The following is a 20,806-nucleotide window of genomic DNA, read 5'->3' on the forward strand; positions in this document are numbered from 1 at the left end:
AGGCTGCAAAACATCTAGCCCCTTCCTATCATGGGGGACTCTCCCGCCATCTCCCTCTTTGAAAGCTGTAAGGAACAGATCTGCTGTGTCCCTGCAGGCAGTCAGATGTGGCCAGGTGACCTAGGCTCAGCCCATTAGATGCCCCTGCCTGGTTTTTGATCTAATCTTGAGTATCACAAAAAAGTCTGAGAGATGGTTAGAATGGACTTCCCAGTCCTAGCGGCAGTGACAATGTCCTGCTGCGACAATGGTGCCTTCCAGTATGGCGGAGATATCCTGCAGGGGTGTCTTGCCTACACTGTCCCGCAAGAAGATAATCCTCATGCTTCTTACTTTTAGGCCCTTTGGAGCCACCGAATCTTTCTTGTTCATTTTGCGAACCTAGTTCTCCAGCTCCCAAAAGATTTTGTAAATAAATCTCCAATATACTTCTGATAAATTCCTTCTTCTGGCTTTAGCTGGTTTCGGTTGCCTTTCAGTGACCTGCAGCTCACAGAATTCTAGCTGATGCCCATGTCATGCCTCTCAGCCCATGTTTCACCTTCCTCTCCTCTCTCACTTCCTAATCTTCCTGACTCAGCACAGATGGTGCATCTCCTCCGTATCCGTTCTCTCACAGACGGTATTTCCTTCCTTATTTCCCCAATTATGCCACCACGCTAATCATCTCATGTCTCAGCCTGGAAACCACAGACTGTCCTTCCAAACCATGGCTGCAGTCTTCTGCAGCCTGTCGTCATGTGTCCTGGGTGAGGCTCTTGTGGGTTATGACTGACAGTACTCTCAGCTCACCCAGAAGGCACAGCTGGATGGGGTCTCCCCATTCCAAGACATACTTCTTTCTAGACTTTTTTCATCCTTATCTGTTTCAAAATCCAACTCCTGTCTGGGTGTACCCTTTGTTGAGTATCTGGTACACACACACTACCTTACTTCAACCTGAAGTGGGTGATATATTTAACTGCAGTGCTGGGAAAAACAAAACAAACAAACAAAAAAAAAAACAAAAAAAACAAAAAAAACAAAAAAAACAAACAAACAAGAAACCTCTGTCAACCAAGAGTTCAATATCTGATGAAATTATTCTTCCAAAATGAAGGAGTGATGAACACATTCCCAAATAAACAAAATTGAGACAGCTAACTGTTAGCAGACCTGCCCTACAAGAAACGTTGTGGGGATTCCTTCAGGCTGAAGTGAAAGGACACTAGACAGTAACTCAAATCCACGTCAAGAAGTAAAGAACACCAGTAAAATATATAGGTAAATATTTAAGATAGGACTGATGTATTTTTCTTTGTAATTTCTCTTTTTTTCTTATCTGATTTAAAAGATAACTGCATAAAACAATAATGATAAATTCATGTTGATGAGCACACAGTGTATAAAGCACACAGTGTATGAAGGTGTAACACTCACATAAGTACATGTGTGGGAATAGAGATATCTAAGAAAAGTTTTTGTATACTGTTGATATTAAGTTGGTATTAAATCAAACCAGATTGTCATAAATTAAGATGTAATCCCCAACGCAGCCTCTAATAAAATAACCCAAAAATACATAGTAAGAGAAACAACAAGGGAATTAAAAGAGTATGTCAGAAAATATCTATTTAACACAAAAGAAGTCAGTAATTAAAGATTTGAGGCACAAAGAAGATATGTGACACAAAAAAAAGTAGCAAAGTAGCAAAAGTTAATCCTTCTTTATCAGTGATAACATTAAATATAAATGGGTTAAGCTCTCCAATTAAAAGTCTGAAGTGAAAGGATGGATTAAAAAGACATCAACCATATGCTGTCTAAAGAGACTTATAGTAGCCCTCTTTATCCATGGGGGATATGCTCCAAGACCCCCAGTGGATGCCTGTAACCACATAGTACCAAACCCTATATGTACTATGTTTTCTCCTATACATACATACCTATGATAAAGTAGGCACAATAAGAGAGTAACAACAACTAATAATCAAATAAAACAATTATAACAATATACTATAATGAAAGTTATATGAAGGTGGTCTCTCTCTCTCTCTCAAAATATCCTGTTAGACTGTATTTACCTTTCTTCTTGTGATGATGTGAGATGATAAAATACCTTTGTAACGAGATGGAATGAGGTGAATGACATAGGCAATGTGACATAAGGTTTGGCGACTATTGTCCTTCTAATGATATATCAGAAGGAAGATCATCTTCCAGACCACGGTTGACCGCAGGTAACTGACCCTGGGGAAACTGAAACCACAGGTAAGGAGGGGCTATTGTCCTTTAGCTTCAAAGACACATATAGGTTTAAAGGAAAAGGACTGAAGAAGATATCCTGCACAAACAGTAACCAAAGGAGAGCTGGAGTGGAGTACTAAATTCAGACAAAATATACTTTAAGACAAAAATTATGACAAGGGAGAAAGAAGGTCAATATATATTAATAAAAGAGCTGATAAATCAAGAAGATGTAACAACTGTAAACATATATTCACCTAACAATAGAACACCAAAGTTCAGGAAGCAAAAATAAACTCATGAGAGAAATAGTGCAAAAACAGTAGTTGCAAACTTTAATATCCCACTTACAGTCATGGATAGAACAGCAATGAGGAACACAGGACTGAGGACTTGAACAACACTGCAAACCACCTAGACCTAACAGACGTTTGTAGAATACTTTGCCCAAGAACAGCAGAATACACATTCTTCTCAAGTGCACATGGAACACATTCCAGGACAGACCAAATGCTAGACCACATAACAAGTCTCAATAGATTTAAAAGGATATCTGCTCTCACTGCTTCTAGTCCACAGTGTGCTGGAGATTCTAGTCAAGGCAGTTAGGGAAGAAAAAGAAAGAAAAGCATCCAGATTAGGAAAGAAGAAGTGAAACTCTCTCTGTTCACAGATGACATGATGGTGCACACAGAAAATTTTACGGAATTTACTAAAAAACTATTAGAATTAATAAATGAGATCGGCAAGATTGAAGGGTAACAGGGTCAACATACAAAAATTAGTTGTATTTTTACACACTCGCTATGAACAATCTGAAAATGAACTCATAAAAGAAAATGATTCCATTCACAACAGCATCAAATAGGACAAAATATACAGGGATAAATCCAGTATGACAAGTGCAACACTTATTGTCGGAAAACTAGAAAACACCATTGAGAAGAATTTAGCTGAAAAGATCTAAATAAATGGAAAAACATCATATGTTCACTAGTTGTAAGAATTAACATTAAGATGGCAATACTCCCCAAAATGGTCTACAGATTTGACACAATCCCAGATGACTCTTTTGTAGAGATTGACAAGCTGATTCTAAAATTTATATGGAATTGCAAGGCACCCAGAATAGCCCAAACATGTAACCTGGGCATCAAGCCCCAGCACAGTGGTTATTTTGGTCATAGCACAGGGAGATGCCTCGTCATGGATGTTGACTTCAACGTTAAAGTTAGTCCTAAATGTCTTTGTTGACGGGTAGAGGGGGGGCTCCCTACTTTGTACCCTAACCACTTTGTCCCCTACCTCTGTGGGGGAAGCAACACTCCTTGTCTCTACCACAGCTTCTGGGTTCATCCATCTTCCCACCCGAGAGGCCAGCTCATCCCACAGCATGGCTCCCAGCCGGTGCATGGTGGCTCTCTTGCGAGTACTGGAGGCTAAGAATTGAGCAGGAGGATTGGAATGATCTAGGCAAGAGATGTTTAAGGCTCCACAAATGAAGTGAAATGGCAACGATTGCTGTGGCCAGGTGAAAACAGCCCTCACAGCGGGAAGTCAAGAGGATGAAGAGCAAGAGAACTGAGTCTGACTCCTGGCTCCACCAGCCTTGATCTGAATTACTCTGAGCGAGTCCCTTACCTTTTCTGTACCTGTTCCTTCTTCCATCAAATGGAGATGTTAATTTCTTTTCTACCATTGCAAACGGGCAATACTAAGGTAGGAAGGCTGCGTATGTGGGAGCTCTTTGCAAACTGCCAAACGCTATATAAGGACACGTTACCAGAGTGTGTATAAGCATCCGACTCTGTGTCATGATGCGCAAGAACCAGCTGTGCACTGACAACCCAATAAACTCTGTGAAGAAGCACTCCTGGCTCATTCTTTCCCAACATTTTGGCCCAGAGAGCTGTATCCTCATACTGGGAGGTAACGGATATTCCTGCAATATTACATAACCTCAGGAATAGCTGTAATGAAGTTTATGTTCTTACCGATGCAGGTAACGCTTACTTGCACTGACCATTAAAAGAGTTTGCTCGCTAGCTTGTCGTTTACTTTGACCTCTCTGTGAGTCTTGTGTTTTGGTCAAGAATTTCAAGCTTTTCCAAATGTGGCTTCTCTGTTTACAGCTCTGTGTTACTCAGCAGGCAGTCTCTTGATGTAAATACAACAGGGAGAGGAGGGGGGAGGTGATTTCAGAGGAAGTGAGATGGCGGGTACACTCGCCATGCCCGTGGCCAACAGCGTGCAACTGCTACAGCTCGGCACACACCGAATACCAGTGCCGAGGGCTCATGGCCCCCATCCACCCTCTGCAGACCCAGTGTTCCGATGAGCTTCTATCACCCGATCAGTTTTTTTTCTTTCTTGGTTTCTGTTTGCTGGGTGATGGGAGGTGATGTGGTAGAACAGGCAGAGCCTGGGCTTTGGGATCAAAATCTGGCCCCACCATGCTCTGGCTGAGTGGACTGAATAAGCCATTTCATCTCTCGGTACCTCAGTCACCTCGGCTGCGAAATGGGGGCAGCAACTGCCACCTCCCAGGGTGGCGGTGGAGATTAAATGAGATCAGGATTTAAAGCAGGTAGCATATGCTCGGTACATATTTGACCCCCCACAAAATGTGGGTGTGTGGCCTCCTGTATGCCAGTTACTACACAGGTAACTGGAGAAGCAGGGCTACAGCTTTTAGGAGCCTATAATCTAGTGAGACGGGGGAGGGAGACATATGAAACTGCCAGTCCTCATACCTGCTCACACGCACAAACGCTCACATGCACACACATGCATATACTTACACACACACACACACACACACACACACACACACTTGCACACATGCCTACACTCATGTGTGCGCATGTTATACTCGCATACATGCACGTGCAAACACATGATAAACTCGTATACACGCATGCACACTCATAGTACACACTCACACTCTTACGTACACGCTTCACACCCACACTCACACACACACATTCTGTCCCAAGCACACGATCACGCTCAGGTTCAGACACAGTCTCACACTTCCCGCCCACGTGTGCATGTGTATGTGCAGACTGGCGCACGCCCACAGGTTCCCCCTCACACACATGTGTGCTCACCGTCATGAAGCCACATGTTGTGACTGCCCCGGAAAACACTCGAGCCCTGCTGTCCAGGAGCCCCACTCCTCTGCCACCATCCGTTGCTGCCCAGCGTGGAGATCTGTGCTGACTTGGGGGTAGGCTCGTCACCACCAATGTGTGGCACATGTCTCTGCCCCTTCCTCATGCACAATGTTTACTCTCAGAATATACTGACTCTGCTCGATAACATATCAGCCCCCTTTCTAAGAGCAAAAGCCTCCGGTCCTGAGGTAGTTACTTGCAAAATGTGCTCCTGTGGGCCCCATCAGGGATCACAGGCCTGCGGACCTAGCCTGGACACCTCTGGGGACTTCCTGGTTCTGCCTGGTCCTCCTACTATGAGCTCTGCCTTCCCCTCCTGCCTTCAAACGGCCTGCCATGGACCATCTGGGCCATGGACCAAGGGGTCTTACGAGTGTTTGCTGCTCTCCATCTCCCCCAACTGGTCACCCAGAGCTCTGGCCAGAACAGCCTGGCATCTGCCTCTGTGTAGCAATGTGAGGGAAGGCAGCATGGTAGCAGTTTTGGTTTAGCTCTGTGAGCATGTCTTAACTTTCCTTCTGGGTTCTTCCAGAAACCACATCATCCCTTGTCTAGCTTTGTGTCTCCAGAGACCTTAATAACTATTTATCGAATGAACGATTGAGCCATCTAGGGCAAATCTGCAACGGAAACTTGGTTGAAGGTTGGGATTGGTTATGGAGAGAGGGGTGTATCACTTTTGCCCCAAACACATTAAAGTGGACTGAACAACAGACAGCCCACCAGGCCCCTTGTTGTCTGGGTCAGGGGACACCTCTATCACTTGAGAACTCTTTGGAGCAAAAGAGTGGCCCTGCTGCTAAAGGAATCTGGTCTCATCATCAAGTTCCTGGTTCAGAGGAGCCCCGGTCCAGTCTCCAGGGGGAGGGGGAGCCTGGGTTAACACAGAAACTGCCACAGCAAGAATGTTTTGGAAGGCACATCCCGAAAAAAGGAACCTGGTTGCTCTCACATTTCTTAAGAGGAAGTCAAGTCAATCATAAAATACCACTTCCTGAAATGACTAGTGGTTGGAGTGTATTCTCGGTGTGAAATGAATTTCCCTAATTTGGGGTAGGCATGTGTATTTCTAGTTGTTCTTCTTGAATCAGCCTCTGCAGTCACACTTGCCTTCCGGTGCCAGGTTGGCCACTGGTGAGGGGAGTGGCCCTGGACAGATGAGTTAATCTCTCCATGCCTTTGTTTCCTCTTCTTCAAAATGGGGACATGAATACCAGCCAGGACTGTCGAGAGGATTGAATAAGAGCATTTATGCACATCTCTTTGGACAACCCAGGAAAATTTTGATGTTAAGTACCTGGTCTCTGAACTTGAGGCCCTAACCCAATGTTCTGAGTCCCATGCAGTTGAGGTCTTTTCCCTCTACAGATAACCTTTCTCTTGTGGAAAACGCAGGGATTGGACTAGATAACTTCGATGGCATCTTTCAGATCTGAGAGAACATGTTGGGTCAACAGAAAGGTAGCCATTTTGAGCCAACTCCAAGAAAGATTAAGTTCTCATGTCGCCAAAAGAGAAGCACGTTGAGCAGTTTGGTCAGGGTGAAAGGATTCTACCGCATTCTAACCCTAATGGGAGGCCTGGCTCCTAATAACAATGTTGCTTCCCGGGGCGCCTGGTGGCTCAGTTGGTTAAGTGTCTGACTCTTGATTTCAGCTCAGGTCATGATCTCAGGGTTCACTGACAGTGCAGAGCCTGCCTGGGATTCTCTCTCTCCCTCTCTCTCTGTCCTTCCCCTGCTTGTGCTTCCTCTCTCTCTTTCAAAATAAATAAATAAATAAACATCAAAAACTTGCAAAAAAAGTGTTGCTTCTCTGTAAATAAGGTTGATTCGAACTAATTTGGATGTAAACTTTAAAAAATAAACAACAAAATTAAAAAAATAAATAAGGATGATTCTCAGGTAACCACACCTGAGCCACTGTATTGAGAGAAGTGTAGGAGAAATATCCACACAAAGCACATGATGTTTTGTGACTGTCATGCTCTTCTGGTATCTGGTCACCAGAGGTCTTTTAGAAGGAGTCAGTCCAAGGAGGCCTTAGGGGTCATGGAAATTACTTAGACTTAGGTCCAGAAGACCTGAGTTCAAATTCATCGCCATGCCAATGGGTAGCTCTGGGAACTGGGATCAGTGGCTTGTGTTTGCTGAGCCTCAGTTCCCTCGTATGTAAAACAGGGACAACAGGGCTGTGGGAAATTAGACAACACAGAGGAAGTCCTGCGAACGAGCCCCTTTTCCATGACTCACCCCTTCACAGCAGGGATGAATATGTTATGATCAAATCACATTTATGAGCTCACACGGTGGAGCAGGGTCTGCCAGCGTGAACTTTGGTGGAGCTGAGGGCTGGGCTGTGGCCTAACGGAGGTCATGCAGGGAGTCTGGGTGGGGCTGAGATCGAAGTCCAGGTCCATCTGTCTCTGGGACTTACATCCTAATCATAACTCAACACTGCCACCAGGGCACGTTGCAGTGCATGAAATGGCTTCAGAAATATGCACTTGCTATTTGCAATATGCTCAAGTTAAGGGCCATTCCTTCCGGTGCTGTTATTTGGCATTTCCACTGTGAAGTGCTTTCCTAACTTTCCTTCGGCTTAAAGATGGCTGATTTTAGCAGCAATTAGACCAGATGGTGCTCACATTGCCTTTTCTTGCAAAGGAGGGGACTCCCTCTGCACGCACACTCGCCCAGGAAGGCTTTGCTGGGCCTTCCTTCTGGCTCAGGCCAGACAAGGGAGAGAAGCTCTCGTTGTGCCTCAGCTTCAAGGCTCCCAGGAGGTAGTCTCTGCTCTACACCTAACCGCACTCAGCCACCCAGGGTCCTAACAAAGGAGAGGATTTATACGTGCACAGCATGTCACCTAAAACAGAAAGTGCTTCCCCAAATGCTTGGCTTACCTCTAGGAAATCTAGCCTCAGGAGAGACCCAGGAAAATGAGCATCCAATACTTAGAAGCAGCCGTGTCCCTCCTGTGATAGATTGATTGCAAAAATCTCCCAAATTCCTCAGCCCTCTCTGTATCCGTGAGAGACACGTGGCTCCATCACCCCAGATTTTTCCCTAGCGGATAGCCAGCAACCACCACAAAAGTGAGCGAGGCCATCCTTAACCAGCACCCCCACCATGGACTCCCCAGCCCCTGAGCACAGAAGACTGTGAAGGCCAGGAGACCTTGACCCATCAGCAAGAATAATTGCTTACTCTTCGAAGCTACTGAGTTTTATTGTTTGTTATACCGCAACAGCTAACCCCTCCTGCCCCCAAATTGCACCCAGTTCTAACACAGACTGTCCAACTAGGTCTGCTTGGTTCTGAACTTCTTATGCCTTGATTCCAGCCCAGGAGTCCTGACAGGGTGTTGGTGAGAAACAGGCTGGGTTTGAATCCTGACATCCCTACCCCCACCCACCAAGTCTTAGCCTCTCAGATCCTCCTTGGGATGAACGGATCCTTCTTGGGATCCTCCTTGGGATCCTCCTTGGGATGAGCAGCCCTCAGTGCTATTATGAAGACTTGGGAAGAAACAGATGAAGCTTAACATTGAGTACATTTTCTGTTTTTTTAAAAATTTTTTTAAATGTTTATTTATTATTGAGAGACAGGGAAAGACAGAGAGTGAGCAAGGGAGGGGCAGAGAGAGAGGGAGCCATAGAATCTGAAGCAGGTTCCAGTCTCTGAGCTGTCAGCACAGACCGTGACCTGAGTCTCGAACCCATGAACCATGAGATCACTACCTGAGTGGAAGTTGGACGCTTAACCGACTGAGCCACCCAGGCACCCCAACATTGAGTACATTTTCAATAAATGGTAGCTGCTGGGAAGTGTTCAAAGTTGATCTCAGTCACCAGTGTCCAATGATTTGGTCAATCGTGTCTATGTCATAAAACCTCCACGAAATCTGCCACACACACCCCGCCAATGACAAAGTTCACAGAGCTTCTGGCTTGGAGATGCTGAGATGGTGGCACGCCCGGAGAGGACATGGTTGCTCCGGGTGTCCCCCACCTTCACCCCATACCTTGGCTATGCATCTCTTCCCGTTGGGCTGCCCCTCAATTGTACCTTTTACAATAAACCGGTAACAGTAAGCCAAGCATTTTCGTGAGTTCTCTGAGCCATTTGAGTAATCATCAAAACTGAGAAGGGGCTTATGTGAATCCCTGAATTCATAGTCAAGCTGGACAGAAGTGCCTGGACAAGCCATTTGCAACTAGTGTCTGAAGTGGGGGCAGTTTTGTGGGACTGAGTCCTTAGCCTGCGGGATCTGTGCTAATTCTGGACAGCTAGTGTCAGAATTGAGTTGAATTGAATTGAATTGAATTGAATTGAATTGAATTGAATTGAATTGTTTTGATACCCAGTTGGTGTCAGAGAATCAGAGAGGGTAAGACAGATATCCAAGGCCGTTTTCCTCCCTCTAGATGTGAACCCTCAAGGCCAGGGCCTGTCACATTCTCTCCTGGGCCTACGCCCAGGACAAGGTTTGGGAGAGGGCAAAGAACCAGACATAGGGCAGGGGCTCTGGTCTATCCCAGGGCAGGGCAGTGGGGAGCATCTCAGGTCTGTGTCCATGGCATTTTTCTCCTCTCCCCACATTTTCAATTTTGGATATCAATCTCTGCCAATATCCCAAGGGACTTACAAGATTCCCAAATCTGTAATTCTGCACATACAGCATAAGAACCCCCTGGCGGGGCTGGGCATTTGGGCCCTGCTGACAGTGTACAAGGCTGAAGAGGTGCAGGAGGCTTCATTCAGGGCATGCTCTACGGTCTGGGCCTGGGGCTGGCCCAGCCTGGGAGAAGGACATGTCTGTCATTTGCAGAAAGGTACTGTCTAGCCTCAGGGCCCTGGCCCTATACTGTGTGATACTCCTGTGTGGAGCATCGATCCCAAGGCAAAGGCTTGAACACAGTACTCTATGATTCAAAGAAAGGGGCAATGACCAGAGGAGGCAGCCGGGGACTGACATCAGGCCCATTTCTCCTGCTTGGAGTGGGCATGTGAATCTGGTCTGACCTCTCTGTTCAGGATGGCCCTCAATGCACTCATACATGCACGCATATGTGTCCCAGCCATGCACTCATACGGTCTCAGAGCCAGCCCTGACAGCAAGGCGACGCCGTCCCCAGTTACCATTTGCTGAGCACGTACCATGCACCAAGCCCTGATATTATGGTTCACACATATTACCCTCCAAAGATGTTTTAATTCCTGTTTTAGGAGGAAAGAAAGGCCCGGAGGTGGTAAATATGTGTTCAAGGCCACCAGCGAGCGGGGGCTAAGCTGCTATCTCAACCCCAGCCTGCTGAGGCATCTAACACCAGGTGGCTCTGTCCCTTTCTAGGGCCAAGGACTAGGCACAGGAGTCTGCCAGATGGCACCTGTGTGATGAAACTGACTGCTTACTCTGTTGGCTCCACCCTCCACCCCTGGGGTCCCCAAACCACAGGTAGGCCCAGAAATCTGCTTTCAAGGCCTCTGATTCCTCGTGGTGACCCCTGTTAGCAAACTGAAAGGATAAAGACTTCCGGAAGTCATCAAATCACGGACTCAGTAATATCAGTTAAAGCATATTCATAACCAACAGGAATTCATCACAGAATGGGCTTAAACCCCTCCTCATTCTCCATGCAGCCCCCTGGAGTTACTTTCTTTGGTACAGGTAAGAGGTGGGGACAACAATCATATGTCTCGCAGGGGAGGGACAGAGCTCGTGTTGCCATCCATCAACCCCGGGGAGTCTGAGTGGAGAGAGGAATGCCACCCTCCAGAGGCAGCTGTGGCCCAATGACCGGACTCAGGGAGGAGCACACCGCACAGCCCTGACCCAGCACATTGGCCCCTGGGGGTGTATCCTTCAAATTCGTCACCTTGTAGAGAAAAGTGCATTCACGGCCTAGTTTATACCAGTGGGAATCTAGAGATGGCCTGTAGTGGGTTCTGCTATGCAACCCAGACGCCCCGAGGACTGATAGGCAGCCCTCAGCCTCTCCCTGTGGTGGAGATTTCCTCACCGCCTACCTAAGGTACCTCCCTTCCTGGGGGCAGCCGCCTCTGATGGCTGCTCAGTGTGGGTATGAAGGCCTGGCCTTCTCGCCCCAAGTGAGCACAGAGCTTGAGGTCCACCCCAGCCTCAGCTGGGTGGGCAGCTGACTGACGCCCTGTTGTACCTATGTCACAATCCAGCCTCCCCCTCAGCTCGGTCCTGCTTGCTGACTCCCCACAGCCTTGGTCCAGTGAACTTCCTCCATGCTGATCCCTACCTCAGAGCCACTGGACATAACTCATGGTATAGTCATAAAGTCCTTAATATACTCATTGGAGTTATTTTACATCCCCCGCCTTACTTTTTATTTATTTATTTTTTAATGTTTATTTATTTTTGAGAGAGACAGAGAGAGACACAGAGCATGAGAGGGGGAGGGGCAGAGAGAAAGAGGGAGACCCAGAATCTGAAGCAGGCTCCAGGCGCTGAGCTGTCAGCACAGAGCCCGATGCAGGGCTCGAACCCACGAACTGTGAGATCGTGACCTGAGCTGAAGCCGGACGCTTAGCAACTGAGTCACCCAGGCGCCCCCAAATCCCTTCCTGACAATTCCAAAATCTCTGCCGTGACTGAGTCTGATTCTGATACTTGGCTAGAGCTGCCTGGGGCTGGGTATTTACTTTCTCTAAGTCAGTTAGGTTCTGATAACACCCCATCGGGCTGGGCTCTGATTAACTAGTTTCTTCTGAGGTCAGGCCTTGTTAAGAACAGAGCACTCTCCTGGGGCACCTGGGTGGGCTCAGTGGGTTGAGTGTCTGACTCTTGGTTTCGGGGCAGGTTATGATCTCACAGTTTGTGAGTTCGAGCCCCATATTGGACCCTGCACTGATGGCATGGAGCCTGCTTGGGATTCTCTCTCTCTTTCCCTCTCTCTCGTTTCCTCCCCCACTTGTGTTCTCTCTCAAAATAAACAAATAAACTTTAAAAAAACAAAAAGAACAGAGCACTCTGGTGTATTTCAAAAATGGTTCCTTTTCCTCTCCTCCCGCTGACATTTACTGTGGGAACCTGGTCAAACTCTTGGTGGTAAATCTCAAGATACTGTGGGACTCTCCTAATGATTGGGTTTCCCCTGGAGCTCTTAACTCTCAGTTATCCACACCAAACCTCCAGCAATTCGTCAGTTACACTGCAGGTTTTGCTTTGCTGGCCCTGGTTCCCAGGGCGGCTTCCTATTACATGTGAATCCCTGCTGTAGTAAGTGGTGACTCCCTGTGCTTGCCTGTCTGTCCCCAGTCTTGGAGGTAGTGGTTTTCCCTGTGTCCTCCCTTCTCTTATGGATCCTAGAAGAGTTGCTGATTTTTCAATGTTTAGCTGGTACCTGGTCTTAGGACAGAGTGGTGACTTCCAAGCTCCTTACATACGCAACTGTCTAATACTTAGTTTATCTCTTTAGGCTGTCTTTTTTATTTTTTTTCTTGCTTTTTTAGCATGCTTTGTAATTTTTGGTTGGAAGCCATACCTAATGTATTGAGCAACAGAAACTGAAGTAAATAGATCTTAGTTTGAGGTTTTATGTTAACTTGGCTGGGCACTGTGCTGTGATTAACGTTTATCATATCTTTAGGTGCCAGAGGCTTCCATTTTTCTAGCTTCCTTATTTTCTTTTCTTCTCTACTGTCTTTAGGTTTCCCTAAGAACTCCTTCCTAAATAGATCCTGTGTCTTACAGCTCTTTCAGTTGCGACACGTGGTTATACTTGAGCCCTGCTGATGTGTTGGGAAGGTGTGAGGAGGAGAAGCATTTTATAATCTTGTCTAATCATCAGTCTTTTTGTGGGCCTGAGTCCCTGGGCTATGACCCTCAGAACTATTAAATAGGCCACTCTTCCCCTCACCCCCGGTGAGAGGGAAGTCTAGAGGAAGCTGGAGTTGGCGAAAGAACTTCTAGAGGAAGTTGGAGTTGGAAGGACTAGTTGGAGTCCTTCCACTAGGCTGCTGTGGCTCTGGTGAGATGTTTTACTTGGAGGGCAGGACTTTCTTATGGGTAACATTCTGGTCATGTTGCCAAGTGGTTACTTTTCCCTTTCCCTGTCCAAAACATACAGGAATTTTTCTTGATTCTTCATCTTGAGACTCTGGTGCAGTTCCTGGAGGCAAAACCCATGAAAGTGTTCTCCTCTCCCCCGCCCTGCTAATTCTGGGCTTCCAGGAGTTTCTCACTCTCAAGCGAATCCACACTCAGCCTCCAGAAGTTAGTCAAGTTTAGCATTTAAGTGTTCATACCAGATTATGATTCTAGTGGCTTCTGCATCAGGTAGACTGATCTTGGCTGTTATTTTACGAATTGCCTACGTCTTTAGATTTGAGGTGGTGGTTTGCCCTGTGGCTTGAATTTTCTGATGGGTCTAAGAAAAATCATTGATTATAAGTTCATTTATAGTCTTCCTTGTTGTATGGGTGGGAGTGACAATTTCTACGCTCTTCCCATGTCAAACTTCATAGCTGCTGCAGAATGACTATTCTTTTTCAAACAACTCCTACTGTACCTCCTACCTTCCTGTCTCTGGAAGATCCTGATTCACCTCTCAGAGGCCCTTGGTCCACATGGAAGACTTCGAAGAGCAGCTTCCTCTAGATCCCTCCATTAGATTCTAACAAGTGATGAATGAGCTCCAGGAAGTGGGCATTTTTATCGGTTTTGTTACCAGCTGTATCCCCAGTGCCTAGAACACTGCCTGGCACAATGATTGAGTGCTGAGTGGCCAAATGAACTACCAACCCTTCATTAGAGATCCCGTGAGTGAACTTCCCAGACTTGTCACCTTTAATGGCCCCAGCGAGCTTTCATCTCTATGACAGTCTGACTTTCTCTGGGATCCTCAGTTGACTGGTATTGGATTTGCATTCCCTGAATGCTGGAGAAATAAAATGGGGTGCCTGACTCCAAGTATGGGGTCCTTGTCCCCCTACACAGAGTCTCCATCAGGCACAAGCTGGTCATTCTGCTTTCTTTTCAAAAAATTACTATGGGGCGCCTGGGTGGCTCAGTCGGTTAAGCGTCCGACTTCGGCTCAGGTCACGATCTCGTGGTCCGCGAGTTCGAGCCCCGCGTTGGGCTCTGGGCTGATGGCTCAGAGCCTGGAGCCTGCCTCCGATTCTGTGTCTCCCTCTCTCTCTGCCCCTCCCCCGTTCATGCTCTGTCTCTCTCTGTCTCAAAAAAATAAATACAAAACATTAAAAAAAATTAAAAAAAAAAAATTACTGCCGTTAGCCAAATACTGCCCATTCACCCTTCTAGGTACGTCGTAGTACTATGTTTCCTGAACTCTTTATGGGTAGTTGGACAATGAGTTGACAATGAGTGTGGCATGCAGGACTTCCAGACCAAGGATTTTATTGCTGGCCTGAGACTTTTCTAGAGCTCAGTCGCTCCCTTCACCCCCTGGCCTGGCCACCTGCACCACGTGAGATCATTGTCTCATCAGCCTGGATCTTTGAGTCACTGTGATGGTCAGGCGACCCATGACTCAGTTACTGAATATCCTATCCTATCGGGACACAGACAGGTGGTCAGTTGAAGCCTTGAAAGAAGATGGCATTTGGGTCAAAGTCTGAAGGAGGTCAGTGTGTGAGTCACGTGGATGTCTGGGGGGAGGGGCACTTCAGAGAGAGGGCAGAGCACATGCAAAAACCTGGCACATCTGAGGAGTAGCAAGGAAGCCAGTATTGCTGGTGCCTAGCAAGTAGGGGACATGGGAGATGAAGTGACGGGTAATGGTGAGTCAGATGGAGTGCTGACACGGGAATCCACTGGGATGAGCTCAGCGAGTGACACTCATCAGATTTAGGCTTTAAGAGCCCCATTCCAGCTGCAGTATTAAGAAGAGATGGATGGGGGCGCCTGGGTGGCTCAGTGGGTTGAGCGTCCAACTTCGGCTCAGGTCATGATCTCACGGTCTGTAAGTTTGAGCCCCCCGCGTCGGGCTCTGTGCTGACACCTCAGAGCCTGGAGCGTGCTTCGGATTCTGTGTCTCCCTCTCTCTCCGCCCCTTCCCAGCTCAACTCTGTCTCTCTCTGTCTATCAAAAACAAATAAACATTAAAAAACAAATTTTAAGAAGAGACGGATGGGCTTCCATGGTCAGGGAGACCAGTAAGGACGTCTTTGTAAGAATCTAGGTGACAGCTGACTTCATACCCTGCTGCCACATCAGTCTTCCTATAAATAATTCTTCTTCTCCTGTTTTATTGGGATATAATTGGCACCCAGCACTGTATGGGTTTAAGGTGTACAACAAAACAGTTTGATTTACATCTATTGTGAAATGATCACTGCCATTTAGTTAACACCCACCATCTCATATAGCTACAAAATGAGAAAATCATTCCTTATGATGATAACTCTTAGGCTCTACTCTCTTAACTTCTAAATATATCACTACAGTCACCACATTGTACATTCCAGCCCTCTTGTTTACTACCTGTTTATCTTATAACTGGAAATTTGTATGTTTTGACCACTTTCTCCCAATTACCCTCCCCCCCACCGGCCCCACCTCCAGTAACCACAGATCTGATCTATTTTTCTTTGTTTTTGAAATTGCAAGTATAGTGACATATAATATTGTACATTTCAGGTGTCCTATAATTCTGATCCAAAGAGTCCTACGCTTACAACCTTCAATAGCTCCCTCTTGCCCATGAAAAAGAGTCTGACATAGTATGAACCTATCTCTCCTCCGCTGCTTCCCTCCCTATGATTTCAGTTCCTGTTTCTCTGAGTCTCCTATTCTCCCAGTGCACACTCTTGCCTCCCCATCTGGGTTCTTGTGGTTTCCTCACGTCCCCGCCATCCACAGCAGGGAGGGGAGAGGAGATGTTTCAGAGAAAGACCAAGTGAGCAAAGCCCGAGTTGGGAGGACGCTGGAGAGGGTTGTGATGGAGGATGGCCAGTCTAAGCTGCTCCCTGATCTTGGTCCTGAAGGTTAGCTTGTAGGCCAAGGAGCTGGGATCCTGAAGGGATGACCAGACTCAGAGCAGCCTTCCCTTTCCTTCTGGACTCTCTGGCTCAGCATGGGCAGAGGTTATCATCTTTCTGCCCACCGTGATTTGGACCTGCCATGGGGAGGAACCAGGGGGGTCAGCTAACTGGGGGAATCCAGCAGTCCGTGGGACAGAACTGGGCAGACCAGTGGGCAGCAGTGTGGGAAGCTGGGGAGCAAAGAGGCTGCAGGTGGTGAGAACGGGCAGGGTCATGCCACAGGAAACACTTACAAGTCGCGGAGCCGAGGGCGGTACTTATGGCTGGGTGACAGGTCTCCCCAAGTGGGAGACCAACGTACTGGCTGGCCTCTGGTTTCCTGGTATATGGCAGGTCCTTGACCTGACAAAACTCTGGGCAGAGTGAAGAAATGTACAGCAGCACAACTTTACCCCGAAGGATCTTCCATTTGCCCCCCAGTCTCCCAATTTAATTTCAGTTAAAAGCAAGCTCCCGCTCCCAAATGGGCTCCTCCAGAATCTATGGTGAGAGAGAGAGGAGAGAGAAGGGGGAGAGTCAGAGAGAGAGACAGAGAGACAGAGAGAGACAGAAAGAGAAACAGAAAGGGAGAGAGACAGAAGGGTGGACCCAGAGAGACCAAGGATGAGAAGAAACTGCTTCCTCTGTACTGCCCAACTTTCCTCTTTTTCAGAAGCCTTCTATGGAACAGCATGGCTGGCCCGTTTTTTACAAAGCTGCCGAGCTGTTGGTGGCCACATAATGATTTTAAAATTAAGTCTAAAGGAATGAAGTACTGATATGTGTTCCCATGTGATCCATCTCAAAAACATCACTCTAGACACAAAAGGACACATGTTCTATGATTGCATTTATATGAAATATCCAAAATTGGGAAGTCTTAGAGATAGCGAGCGGATCAATGGTTGCCAGGGCTGGGGGAGGTGGGGAGCCTCTGCTTAGCTGGTATGGGGTTTTCTTTTTGGGTGGTGAAAATGCTTTGGAACTGGAGAGAGGTGAAAGCTGCACAACGTTGTGAATGTGTGAATCACCACTGAATTAACTGTTCGGTTTAAAATGGTTAATTTTGTTGTGTGAATTTCACTGCCATTAAAAATTTAGTTCCATCAGCTTCTTTAAATTCAGGTATCTCGTGCCATATCTCATTTTTTCCCCCCAAAGAATTATCATCTCTACTCTGAAGCTGGGGGGTACGTATCTGCTATGCCGTGAAAATCTGGTGGCCAGAACCTTCCACAAAAGCAAGTGACTTTTCCTTTCTAATCAGATGATGCTATAAACCCAGCTGAGAGGAAAATACCTGGAGATTTTACAGCCCCCTAATGCGTTAGAACCAAACAGAACGAAGGGCTAATTTCAGCTGTTTCCCACCCCTATTGTAGAAAGGGAGACAGAGGCAGGATGTTAAACATTATGAGAAGTGTCCCGTAGCACGTGTCCAGCCCAGAGTCAGATCCAGGCGACCTGGCTTTGTGACCACAGAGCTTGACTCCTCATCCCTACAAATATCCACTCAGACGCCAGCAAGGGCTGCTGTGTACGGTCTGAGGCCTCCCAAGCTTCGGTCTAGTGGTTCCTTGGCCCTGGCTGCTTATGAGTTTCATCTGGGAATTAAAAAATATGCTGATGTCTGGAACCCACTCCAGACCAGCCTCCGAGTATTTAAAAATACCTGTGGATTTTTAAAAGCTCCTTCATGAGTCTAACGTACAGCAAGGTTGAAGACCACTGTCTGCATTTCTGCCTCTAGTATCTGGGATTTCAAGCACCATCTGATGAAGGTGTCCAGGTCCAGGGAACATGGAACACCATTGCACAGCGACCCAACCAGCACCCGCGTGATCCCCCCCAAGAAGCATCTGCACGACCACCCACACAGCACCTGCATGTGACCCCCCCCCCCCGAGGGTTGTTTCACTTGGCCTAAGTCACCTCCTGCCACTTTAATGGGGGCTACTGAACCATCTCATCGTTTCTGAATTAACTGCTTGGCTGGATGGCTTCCAAGCAGGATGCACAGCTTTCCCTGTGAAGGACCTGCCTCTTGCCCCCTCCGTCTTTGGGCACCGCGGTCCTTACAGATTCTGAATGTCAACAGAGCTTTGAGTCACTGGAGTCAAATCCCTCCGACAATCATGGTCATGTTGAAGGCTCTGTGTTTCAGGTAGACACAGAACAGCTCCCAAGTTCAGGGGTGAGGGCTGTGCCATCAGCCGGTGTCCAACCCTCGACCACAGATGCTCCTAGATACTTGCAGCCCACGAGGCCAAGACAGCTCCTCGAGTGACCCCATCTCTCAGCCTCAAGTGACCCCTATCTCTCAAACATGAAGCCCAGAGCAAAGGTAATCATACTCCACATAGAATAGAATAAAATTCTTACCGAAATATCTGGCTGCAAATGTTCTTTTGCTGGAAGCTGTCGGCAGCATAATGAAGCTGGCAGTCTATGTGCAAATTTCTTGTATATCCTTTTTATAAAGAACCAACCACATCCTCAAGCAGACAAGCTAATTCCTGTTTTCCAGTAACAGGAGATCAGCATCTATAGAAAAGAAATATATTTAGAATGCCCTTTATCTGGTGTTTTCTTGGATTTCAAACAAGAACCCGTGCCGTGAGGAATTAGTCCCTTAAATAGGAGTGTACCCAGGGATCTTGGAATGGCCTTGGGCAAGTCACGGGACCTTGTGGGTGTTAGTTCCTCAAGTCTGTAAAATGGGAACAATAATGACAACTACCCCTCAGGGCAAGCAGAGCATCAACAAGATGATGGCAGTAAAATAGCAAAGCCCTTCACACGTCAGATGCTTTGCTCCATCTTTTCCATCAGCTGACCTGGATTCAAAAGGAGCTGTGTTTTTTCACGCAGCCTAGAAAATGCTACAAACAGCAACCTGCAGGTACGCAGTGTGGCTCTCCTCTGGTGCGCACCACAGTCCTGCTCGTGGGGAGACTGAGGACGTGGTCCTCGTGCCCAGTCGGAGAGACAAACCCCCAAAGCACCCAGTGGCAGATCCTCAGCTCTGTGCTTTTGTTCAGTTTTTGTTCAGCAGCATCACTGCACGGTTTACGTTTGTGGAAAATCGAGAAGAAAATCCCAATTACAAAACGGCCAAGTGACATTCAGGCAGCCATCGACATCACTGACACAGTGGTCTTGGCCATCTCAGGGAAAGGCAGTTCCAAGGGGCGTTGTGATCCCATTTAAATACATACGGAGTTTATTCTCCATATTTATGAGGGTTGCTGGAGGGGTTGTGGGAGGGGGGATGGGTTAAATGGGTCAGGGGCACTAAGGAATCTACTCCTGAAATCATTATTGCACTATATGCCAACTAATTTGGATGTCAATTTTGAAAAATAAAACAATAAAATGAAATACATATGGAGTTTACAGGGGCGAGGAGCAACCCCTAGAAGGACAGCTACCAGAATGTTCTTCCTAATCCCCTTCTTGTCTCCTTTGCTCTCCTGCCTCTGCAGGGTTGCGCTTGTATCGTGTTTGTGATCACAGAACCAGTCCCTGTCATGCAGATAAAACAAGCGTGGCCCGCATTCATTGCGGGCAGATCCCTTCCACCCGCAGGATGCCGGAAAGCAGGGAGTCGGGCCATCACGGACACAGGAGGTGGAGGCAGGGCTGTGGGCTGCCAGATAGCACTGTCAGTAGGCTGCATCGGGACAGTGCCATCATGCTCCAGTCGTGGCCATCTGCGGATAGTTCCAGCTGCTGTCATTCTCTAAGGGGAGCATAGGGACCGTACAGAGGAATTGCCAAGTGGTGCCTGTGGGGAGGGACCGGGAGCAGCTGGCAGCCACGAAGCCACACGGCTTGAAGAGAGCAGCAAAGCCCCAAACCCGAGGCTGGGGTGGAGCCCAGCCAAGGAGCTACAGGAGCAGAGTGGCAAGCAGAGAACTCTGGAGCTGGGACCCACGCCGGAGACCCTCAGGGACCCAGAGTGACATTTCTTTGTGTTCTCTTAGCACACAGGACTGGGAGGGTGACGGAGGGGAGTGAAGAGTGACAGGAAGAAGCCCTTTGCATGACCTGGTGTAACAGGGGCTTTAGAATTAAAAACTCTGGGTCTGTGTCCAGGTTTTTTCTTTTTCTAATAGTATGAATTTGGACATGCTACTGAAATAGGGTTACCAGATTTAGCAAATAAAAATACAGAATGCCCAGTTATATTTTTAGTGTAAGTAGGTTCCAAAAATTGCATGGGACATAATATCTACTTTCATAGTATTAAAGGTATTCATTGTTGGTCTGAAATTCAGATTTAATGGAGTGTCCCATATTTTATTTGGCAACCTTATATTTATACCTTCTGAGTATCCATTATTATCTTTGGTCAAAAGAAAATAATCAAGTAAGAAACTTGCAG

General features: G+C 47.1%; 1 protein-coding gene and 1 long non-coding RNA gene across 6 annotated transcripts in view; one reads left to right on the top strand and one right to left on the bottom strand.

The window, feature by feature from the left end:
- ARHGAP22 (Rho GTPase activating protein 22) overlaps positions 1 to 18,924 on the bottom strand; it is a 168,500-nt gene extending 149,576 nt beyond the window's left edge. For all 3 annotated transcript variants that reach the window (XM_042907646.1, XM_042907644.1, XM_042907647.1), the window contains exon 1: positions 18,802 to 18,924. In XM_042907646.1, coding sequence (XP_042763580.1) covers positions 18,802 to 18,850 — 49 coding nt within the window. In that variant the 5' untranslated portion in view covers positions 18,851 to 18,924. The remainder of the gene's footprint in view (positions 1 to 18,801) is intronic.
- LOC122201728 lies at positions 10,936 to 20,512 on the top strand. 3 transcript variants are annotated; one of them, XR_006194316.1, is made up of 3 exons: positions 11,015 to 11,701; positions 17,581 to 18,763; positions 19,905 to 20,512. It is a non-coding gene; the product is annotated as an uncharacterized LOC122201728 (long non-coding RNA). The 3 variants fall into 3 exon arrangements; XR_006194317.1 differs by lacking the exon at positions 19,905 to 20,512 and adding an exon at positions 19,167 to 19,658; XR_006194315.1 differs by lacking the exon at positions 19,905 to 20,512 and having other exon boundaries at positions 10,936 to 11,701; positions 17,581 to 18,808.
- The last annotated feature ends 294 nt before the right edge of the window (positions 20,513 to 20,806 follow it).

Source organism: Panthera leo, chromosome D2, assembly GCF_018350215.1.
Source record: "Panthera leo isolate Ple1 chromosome D2, P.leo_Ple1_pat1.1, whole genome shotgun sequence".
In the NCBI taxonomy this organism is placed as follows: domain Eukaryota; kingdom Metazoa; phylum Chordata; class Mammalia; order Carnivora; family Felidae; genus Panthera; species Panthera leo.